Genomic DNA, 9,881 nt, shown 5'->3' with positions numbered 1-9,881 from the left:
GTGAAACAGAGGTAGGTGTTTTCAGAAACCAACTGAATTATTTTCCCTAAATCTATGTTTGATTTGATGGAAAAAGTAAGGAAATGAAGGGAAAGACAGGAAAATCTATATAAGGTTTGTAACGGTTTCCCTACACTTTCCTTCCTTTCCCTACTTTTTCCTTCAAATAAAAAATAGCCTAAGTTTCAACATTTTTAAAGCTTTACAATAGATACTTTCTTTTCATAAAACAGCATTGTTTTAGTGAAGTGACCGAAGCATGGGTTCGGCTGATCAAGGTTTTTAAAATCGACCCGGACAACGAATTGGTCAAGGGTCCGATTCCCAGGTCAAACCAAATGGACGGTTTGTTCTGACAAAAAAAAAATCAGCCAAATTGTTGAATGGTTCAAACGTTCAACCGCTCGGGTTAGCGGTTTGCTAACCAAACCGACGGTTTTGGATAGAGGTGTAAAGTGGGTTGTGCCGTCCTCTCCAATGAAAAGTTTGGGGATCAGCTTGGCATGGCCCACAGCCCAAGCCCATGAGGGCCCGTGGGCCAAGCCTTGGCCCAAGCAGCATCGGCATGTGGGCCGTATAATATAATATTATATATATAATTATATAATTATAATTATATAATATAATATTATATATATAAATATTATTACATAATATATATAAATAGTATATGAGTCATGCTGGGCCGTATTGGCATGTGGGCTGCAAGCAGCAGGGCCCGCTTGATCGTGCCAGCCTGGCACGACCCGCAGACCTAAAACCCTAGGACCAGCACAAAACAGACCATTGTACCAGGCCATACCAAGCCACGTGCAGTACAGCCCGATTTACACCTCTAATTTTAGTGAAAATAACAATTCTTGAGTAAAACGAAACCGACCGGTTCTCAGTTTTTCCGATCCGGTTTTGAAAACTATGCGGCTGATCATTTCTTTCGTTTTTCACTCACTCCACACACACACACACACGTACGCTCCCATCTCCCAGCCGTATAAACCTTATTCTCCTTCATTTCATTGGTTTAATGTCAAAAATCCTTTTCATTGGAGTATACAGTGTTCATAGAGAATATAATTGTTGTGCTTGATCCTAGCAATCGCTGTATAGCATGCTCGGGTGAAGAAGATAGATTATTAGATCGGGTCACCTGTTACCCGCCAGATCAAGTCACCCACCCGCGCTTATTAATTAATGAACCCATCAAATAGGCTCAACTATAAATTACAAAGCTTTTAAATAATAACCCATTATTATTTAAATAAATAATTATTAATTATTTTGGAAAATATTCTACTAAAATTAATAATTAATAATATTTAAAAATTACCAAATTATTTACTACATTTTCAGAAAATTATTGATTAATTTTCATTGCAAAATAAATGATAAATTATTACATTTATAGAAAATATTCTATATTTTTATAATAATGTTACATTTTCAGAAAATTATCTATTAAATTTATAGAAATTTATTGATTAGCTTTTTAGATAATTATTGTTAATTTTTATTGGAAAATAAAATATTAATTACTGTTATTTTAGAAAATTTTGAAATATTTGGGGAAATTTATTACAATTCCATTAGTATGGGAATTAAAGAAATTTGTAAAATTTTCATAGTAAATTACTGAAAATTACTTTTGGCAAGTAATAATCAAATTGTTTATTGCATTTTAATGAAAATATTTTGGAAAATTGTAATTACACTAATGATGTAATTATGAGGAATTTTTTTTTACCAAAGTTTCCATAAAATTATTCAATAAATAATTCTTGAAAATTTTAAACCATTCAATTATTGATTTAATTTTATTGCAAGTTAGTTTAAATTGGTTCAAATTATTACATTTTAAGAAAATTATGTATTACATTTTTAGACAATTATTGCTTACTTTTTATTGAAAAATAAAATATAATCAGCGTAATTTTGGTAAATTTTGTAATATTTTTGGGGAATTTATTACATTTATATAATTTTGGGAAATTATTAAAAATTATAATTTTCAATTTAAAATACTATTTTTTTTGGAAAATAATAACCAAATTATTTATTTCATTTTCAGGAAAATATTTAGGAAAACTGTAATTACACTAATTATGTAATTATGAGAAAATTATTTTCAGAAATTTCCTGAAAATTATCAAATAAATAATTCATGAAAATGTTAAACCAATAAATTAAAAGTAATGTCACGTAAAATGATTTAAACAAATAATTGAAACTTGGAAATTATTGATTAACTTATATTGGAAAATTAAAGATAAATTAGTATAACTATTTAATAAGTATTTAATGAAAACAAGTTATTTAATAAAATTGTAAAATAATATTCAATATTTTTAGAAATGTATACAAATATAATAAAATTTGCAAAGTGATTATGAAACTACATTTTCATAAAATTTTTATAAAATAACATTTTAGAAAATAATATATATTAATATACTTTTGCAAAACTTTGGACAATTTCTTTAAAGCATAGTAAATAACTATTGAATAAAAATAAATTATTCCATAACAATTTAAAAATAATTTCCAAAAAATTTTCATAATTACACAAATATAATAAATTTTCCAACATTTTCAGAAAATTCCATTTCGGAAAATAAAAGTATATAAATGTACCTTTGGAAAATTTTGGAAAGTTTCTGAAAATGTAGTAAAGAATTGTTGAAAATCATTGGAATATTTTGTAAAGTTTTAGGAAAAATTATTACATTTGATAAATTTTGGAAAATCCTTGAAATTTTGTCTAATTGTAATTGTAAATTATTGAAATTTAAATATAATGTACACTATTTAATAAAAATTAAAAATAAATTTCAAATTTTTTTCAAAATAACACAAATGTAATATTTTTTCCAAAGTTTTCATAAAATTATGTTTTGGAAAATTAAAGATAATTTAGTGTGCTTTTGAGAAATTTCCTAAAAATGTAGGAATGCATTAAGATAAATTAGTATAATTTTTGTAAAAATTGAAATAGGAAATTTTTGATAAATTTATATTATAAAAATAACAGTATGATTTTGGAAAATTTTGGAAGGGAAATTATTGAATAAGTTATTTTGGGGAAAGAAATATAAATTAGTGTAATCTTTTAAGTAAACTATAGAATAAAAAATTATTTATTATCAATTAAAAAATAAGTATAAAAAATTCTTTTAATTATTATTCTTAATAATACAATACAAAAAAAAATTAAAAATATTAATATACATGTGGATTGAATTTTCTTGCGCATCGCACGGGTCTAATAATCAACTCAAGTTTATACGATGAAAAAATGATTCCGCAAATCCTACAATGAAAGTGTAAAAGTAACATTATATTTGGGTGGGAGCATGATTTTCAAAGCCGGACTGGAAAAACTAGGAAACGGTCATCCGTTTCCCCAAAAACTGTTTTTTTTTTTTCTAAAACTGTTGATTTTGATCAACAAACCGTTAAATCAGCCAGTTAACCATTCAAATCGTTCAAACGATTTTGACTGTTTTTCAAATATTTTATTTTTTTGTCAGAACAGGCCGGTCATTTAGATTGAATGATCGGACCGTTCAAACCGATAACTAGACCCCTGACCGGTTCGATTTTAAAAACCATGGGTGGGAGTTGCCGATCAAGCTGGAACCCGGAACCAGCGTCGGTTGATTCGATTCAATAATCAATCCAGGCTAAGGGAAGAGGAGACAAATCCTAATCAACTGGTTTCAGACTTTCAGGCATTTAGTAGTTTGTGTGAATGAATGAAACATCAAATAGCGTAATTCATTCTCATTGGATTGTCTTGACATGCATTAACAGGAGAGGTGAAGGCAAAAGCATCATTTTTACCATTTTGGGGCGGGGGATTGATTTGGCTTTGCTGCTAATTAACGCATGCTGAGTTGCTGACATTGACAGCTTCTAATCCATACAAAATAAATAATTTTGTGCTTAATAAAAGATGAAGATAACTCATCTCGACCAGAAGCTTTAGCGGACCATCCGTCACGGGTCTGTCAATAATTTGGCAATGCGGCACCCCAACCTTATCCTTGCATGCCTCGTCAATCTATCCTTCCTTATCTTCTCTATCATATTCATATCATACCATATAAATATACGTAGATATAGGAGGTAGCAGCAGGGTGAATGCTAGATTATCTTTTGAGTTTTCTCTAGTCTCAACTCAAACAAATGGGTTTTAACCGTTTGTTTGTCTCCCGTGAATAATAACCAATAAATACGGACATATTGATAGGATGTGCGTGTGAAGCGCCTGTGAGGAGTCAAGTGAAAGGAGCAGATACGGTCTCGGTTTATAGGTTAATGGGAGCCATTCTCTCTCACTCCTACAGTCCTACTCCTATGATTGATTAGATTCTCCATTTACGTGGCACTGCGAGTGTCACAGTCGGACTCTCTCTTTCTTTTTCCCACGCACACACACACCGTCATCGTCGTTGTCGTCGTGTATATATATTTTTCCCATGAAACCCCACAAAACAACAACCAAAAAGGTACCCACTACCATTAGAATGCCGAGTCTTTTCCTTTAACCGATAACTCTAATCTAACAATGGGATCACGGGAATAACAATTAAGCACCGACAAGAAGAATTCTCACATCGCACGATCGCTCCTCAACTCGTCGTCTTCACACGGCTGCTTGTTATTTATTAACGATAAACGAAGGATCTCTAGCGATTCCAGATCTGCTGTGACTCTCTCTCTCTCTAACTATCTCAATCAAACTTTAATGGCGATCGACGCGTTTAGTTGCTTACAGGGAAAGGCATTGGGATTTTATAGAAGGACGAATGAAAATGCTGTTGGGTCTCTCTCTTTCCATCACACACACAGACACCGTCATCTTGTACGGTATAACTGTATATTTATTTATTTATTTTTCACAATTAAAATACAACAAGAAGACGAAGAAGGAGAAGAGAAAAGAAATAACACCTCCCCCTCCAATAACCAAAACATGTTAAAAATGTTTACCATATTGTATCTTGTATTTGCTCTCCTCAAAATTTTATTTCTTCTCCTCTTTCTTTTCCTCCGGCTTCTCTTCTTTCTTCTCTTCCTTCTTCTCTTCCTTCTTTTCTTCTTTCTTCTCTTCCTTCTTCTCTTCTTTCTTTTCCTCTTTAGCTGGCCCAACTGATACTATGTCCACTTTCCCAAATTTCTTCAACTTTTTGGCAATTGCGATCGTGTCCATTTCCCCTATCACGGTTATCTGTTGATCCTTTAGATCAGCTGCAATCGAATCAATACCTGTTCATCATTCAAAACCTACCCAATTAAGAAACCCTCCATCGAATAACCTTTATTTTTTATATGAAGGATTTAGATAAAGCTAGATTATTCCTTCTTTTTTTTTTTTTGGATCTCTTATTCCTTCGGTTTTGATTAGAGATCCAATAATAATTGTTCATTACTCCTCTTGAGTACCAAAACAAATCAGACTCCGCTTATTTAATTCAAGAAGAATGCTTCCCATTAAGATTAACTGAACCAAAAATTAGAGAAATCCAAATTCAAAACTGCCCATTAAGCTAACTTAGATTCACAAAAGAAAAGAAAAGAAAAAACGCAACCAATTTGGGAGAATTCTTTTTTTTTTTTTTTTCATTTTTCATTGACAGAGAATAGAGTAAAGAAGGTAAAGATATATACCGAAGATGCTAGCCACAGCTTCCATAGCTTTCTGCTTCGTCTTGGCATCGGTCATGGTCATGACCTTGAGGACTACCTTTTGCTAAAGGTTCAAAAACGAGAGGGAAAAGAAGAAGGATGTGGCATTTTGGTTCTCTCGATTCATTAAATTAAACAAAGAATACCAATAAAAAGGTAAGAGAAAGGTGAAAATAGAAGAAGACATACCTGTACCATTTGCGGAATCCAGAGAATATAGTATCGTATCAGATCCAAACAGAAAATTAAAGGAAAAAGGGGATTGAACCTCTCAAACAATTTAGTTGCAAATGGCGTGAATTCTTGTGGTTCTTTAAGGGAGGGCAAGAACCGAGCAAGAGGTTTTTGGTCCCCCTGTATCCCCGTATTATATAGCTGAAAACAGTCGGAGAAGTCGAAGTCTCAGATTCAGACCTCGCTGGCCCACCGCTCCACTTCCCTTCCAAATGAGTGGAGCTATCTCGGTATTCTGTATGACCTTTTTAGATTTTCTCTTTCTCTCTCTCTCTCGTTCCGACTGGGACTGTAAGCTCGTGGTCGTGGATGGAATAACCGCTTCAAATCATGAACACCGTAATTTAACCGGGACCGAAAAAAAATCCATTGGGTTGTCTGGTCATCGATTCAACTGTGCGGTCCAATCCCAATCTTACAACGTTCATTGGATGTGCGTCCCAACATGCATGGAATATGGATTGAGAACTTAATTCTCTGTAAAGGAGGGTATCGCCATGAGAGCACACTCATAGTCATAGGATCACCCTCTTCCTCTTAGCTTAACAAATCCATTCCTGTCAAAAGAAAGAAAAAAAAAAAAAAACACATATCCATCCTGTCAAAAAGAGAGTGCTCTCAAATGCATTTAGCATTTAGCATAAAGAAAATCAAAAGAAACGAGCCATTCCCACACGAGAACAACGCACAAAACACACAAAAAGAGAGTGAAAAATTGATGCTATCAAAGAACATGTTCTCTGATAATGCGCGATTCCCACAACATCATGTTAAATATCGAACACATTCCCACGTGAGAGAAGGGGTGCTACCCGTCCTCATTCATTCAACCCCATTGTTGTTGCACACCCCAAATGAGAGTTGAACTCTTGTTGTCTTAAGAATTGGAGAGAGGCGGCATGAGAACGAGTAGCAGGTCAATAGCAACCGTTGAGTCTCTGTTGTCAAACATCATTCGTTTCATATGTTTAATATGTTAAAAAATGTATCCTCCTATCAGAATGATATACCTTATAACATTTAATGTAAATGAATAAAGTACATATTTGATTCATGTTATTATGGTGTATTTCTATGTAATATTTTTAAACTGAATACATATGAAATTCGTGTTATTTTAGAATTTTCATAGCCGTTGGATAGATCTGGGGAGATTTATCCTGCCAAGGCTGACACTAATGTGCCGCCAAGTTGGTTGGGGTGGCTTGTCTAAGCTGTTAGGGTCAGATCTGAGGTACATGCAGTGTGAGTATTTGTGAAACCCTGAATCGGACCAGAATGCCAGGGTGAGATTTGAGGTATATTATGGTTTCAAAATGTTTACAAAATGTTTTAATTCTCGGGATTCATGTGAGTAGAGAGTGCAACACTGTTCCTTGCAGCCGAGGGAGATGTTCTCTCTTGTCGGGTAGTGTTTGATCATTATGAGCTGAGAGGTTAAGTGTAAGACCATTGAGTGTAGTACCTGATGGACTAATCTTGCATTTGTCCACAGTCCCTGGGTTTTTATAAGGTGGCTTGGCCCAGGGATCACTTAGTGTAAGTGTTGGGCCCATTAAGAGCCCATGGTGATGGGCCCAGGGGTTCACTACCCATAACAGTGAATTCGGCCAGGCCTTGTAACAGAGGCTAGGCCGAACCCATGTGGCTGATGTGTAGATCAATGTTTGGGTTTCACGCCATACAAGGAAACCCAACTGGGCAGCAGATTGGAAGGTAAGTAAGCGCATGGACTTAATGGGCCTAAAACCCACTCAGAGAGTCTAGATTCAAATACAGATTTGGATTTGGAAACTCCTAATAAGATTATGAGGGTTGATCTAATATGCAGATAAGATAATGGCTTATCCTTACTTCTTAAAGTGAACTCCTGATCCAAATACAAATTTGGATTAGGAAACTCATAGTGAGATTAGGAGCTCTCTTTTGTGCTATAAAAGGAGGAGGGGGTGAACCATTCTACACAACAACATCAGATCAGATTTCAAATCACAAAAAGAGGGAAGATAGTCACAGTAAGACTGTGCCATCTTCTGCTCTTTCACACTCCTCCTATTGCCGCCATTGCCAGTTCGATCTCCACCGTAGGAGCGATCAAGAAGTGCTCTTGATATCAGTCTTTAGAGAAATGTTGATCTGAAGTCGTGTTCACACTCTATCCATCGAATTCTTGTGGAAGGATTCGGTTCTTGTGAAGAACCTGCTAATTCTACTCCACTCTACGTTGTGTCATTTTCAGTGAGAGCAGTCTTTGGAGTTTTCCTTAGGTGTGAACACTTTTATTGGGAGTTACTGCTACTCCGTATCAGGTACATCCCTCTCCTACCTTTTGGTTTTAGATCTGGTTTGGTTCTTGGTTCAAGATTGATTCTTGAAAATGCAGATTTTCTAAAATAGGAAATGTGATTCCCAAATGGGAGAGAGAGAAATTTTTGAAAATTCGCCCAACCTATTTGCAGGGTTTGGCCATCCATATGCTAAATCTTTCATCCCTTCACAATAGCCGTTGAGTATCGACTATCAGCCATCAATAGGTCATCAACAACCATTGTCGTTCAACCCATCATAAAGATCCGATCTTGGTTTCCTCCACCTCAAAGAGTTTTTATGCATGGGGATGATTTCAACCCGATATTAGGAATGAAGGTCACTACCTTCCAATACTTCTCTTCTACGTCGTATTCCATGACCCCTCTCTACTCTCCTCCATTACCGCCACCCATGAAGCACCACTGTCCGTTGGGAGTAGCAATGATGGTCCTTGGGTTGGCACTAGGGAAGGGCCACACCTCCTATAGATTGGACCAAGACCCAAGAGTCGGGTTGTAGCACTCAGCATCTGATTTGAATCGCCCTTGGCCCTCGGTGACAATATATATTCTCTAACCACCCAGAACCTGTTGTTGCCATCGCAAGACAATCCTTGACACACATCCCTCTCCTTCACTGTAGAGTGTTCTTCTAGATGTCGTGTCCTTTTGCCATGTGACACATGTTTTTTCTGATTAATTTTAAGCTTAATGAAATTGAATTTGCAGAACTAATGTTAGGAAATAGTTTCATTATTCAAATATTATTTCTATTTATGTAGAGTAAAAATCCATTCTCCAAAAACAATTTGACACCTCTATTATTCTCCACAGGTGAAAACATTGCCAAACAAATTCTTACTTTCTTCAATCAGAATAAGTCCATACTCACACCGTACGAGCAACCTCCAATTAAACACATAATAAGTACGAAAATATTCCAATACAAGGTTATAAAGGCCGGGCATTGCTTTATCTAAACGGAACTCGGTGTATGGCTATCGGTGCGTCCTCGGTCCGCGGTGTTGTTTCAGCCTTTTGGGCTGTGATTGTTTTTTGGTTTGTCAAAGTGTGATGTGAGGTACTTTCGTGGCTCATCAATTAACAAGGAGCCGCGCAGGTTATCTTTGCTTTGCTCATTAATTGCGGTGGTGGCGGTGGGAATTTGTCCGGAGTCTGATGGCCTCTAGCCTTGAAGGCCATGTAACTGGGGTACAATGTCACGTAAAGCACTGACATGAAGATTCATTTATGGGGATTGGAATCTGCTCCTCACCAAGCGCGTCTCACACCGACCGAGCAGATCGGGACACATAAATACCTCCGAACTCGCATCTTGGAGATCCGCTTCAGTTATTGCAAGGCCCGTTGTTGGAACAGCCTTTACAGCCTTGCAAGATATTCCTAATGCAAGGCTGTCATGGTTGTTTGAACAATTTTTAATCCCATTTCCTTGTGGTTTGGGATCCTTCCACCCTTCTTTTACATGGACCCTTTAATAAATAATACCATTGTGTCATTCACGAGTTCCATCACAACTCACGTCCCTTAGGCTCAGTTTGGAATGAATATAATATAAATATGTACAATGCAAATACATACAACATAATACAACATAATAGAAAATACAAGATTTTGCATTCTACATATTTA

The 9,881-nt window shown here is 35.4% G+C and overlaps 1 protein-coding gene across 1 annotated transcript; it reads right to left on the bottom strand.

Annotated features, from left to right (window-relative positions):
- Nucleotides 1-4,859: 4,859 nt before the first annotated feature.
- On the bottom strand, nucleotides 4,860-6,868 carry LOC148879973 (heavy metal-associated isoprenylated plant protein 39-like). Its single transcript, XM_088961761.1, has 4 exons — nucleotides 6,732-6,868; nucleotides 5,875-6,476; nucleotides 5,668-5,749; nucleotides 4,860-5,265 (listed from the first exon to the last, which is right to left on the bottom strand). Exons 2-4 carry the CDS (start codon nucleotides 5,881-5,883, stop codon nucleotides 5,024-5,026), a joined length of 333 nt encoding a protein of 110 aa, XP_088817887.1. The 5' UTR covers nucleotides 5,884-6,476; nucleotides 6,732-6,868; the 3' UTR covers nucleotides 4,860-5,023.
- Between the last annotated feature and the right edge of the window lie 3,013 nt (nucleotides 6,869-9,881).

The sequence above is a fragment of the Nelumbo lutea genome, chromosome 1, assembly GCF_056320005.1.
Source record: "Nelumbo lutea isolate HS-2025 chromosome 1, American lotus-T2T, whole genome shotgun sequence".
In the NCBI taxonomy this organism is placed as follows: Eukaryota; Viridiplantae; Streptophyta; class Magnoliopsida; order Proteales; family Nelumbonaceae; genus Nelumbo; species Nelumbo lutea.
The sequence above is the reverse complement of the archived record's forward strand: the minus strand, read 5'-3'. Positions and strand labels throughout refer to the sequence as shown.

Bases quoted from the DNA above. Each gene is read 5' to 3' on its own strand.
- LOC148879973 (XM_088961761.1), bottom strand. The intron at 5,266-5,667 runs GTATATATCTTT...AATGATGAACAG, and splicing joins AGCTGTGGCTAGCATCTTCG to GTATTGATTCGATTGCAGCT.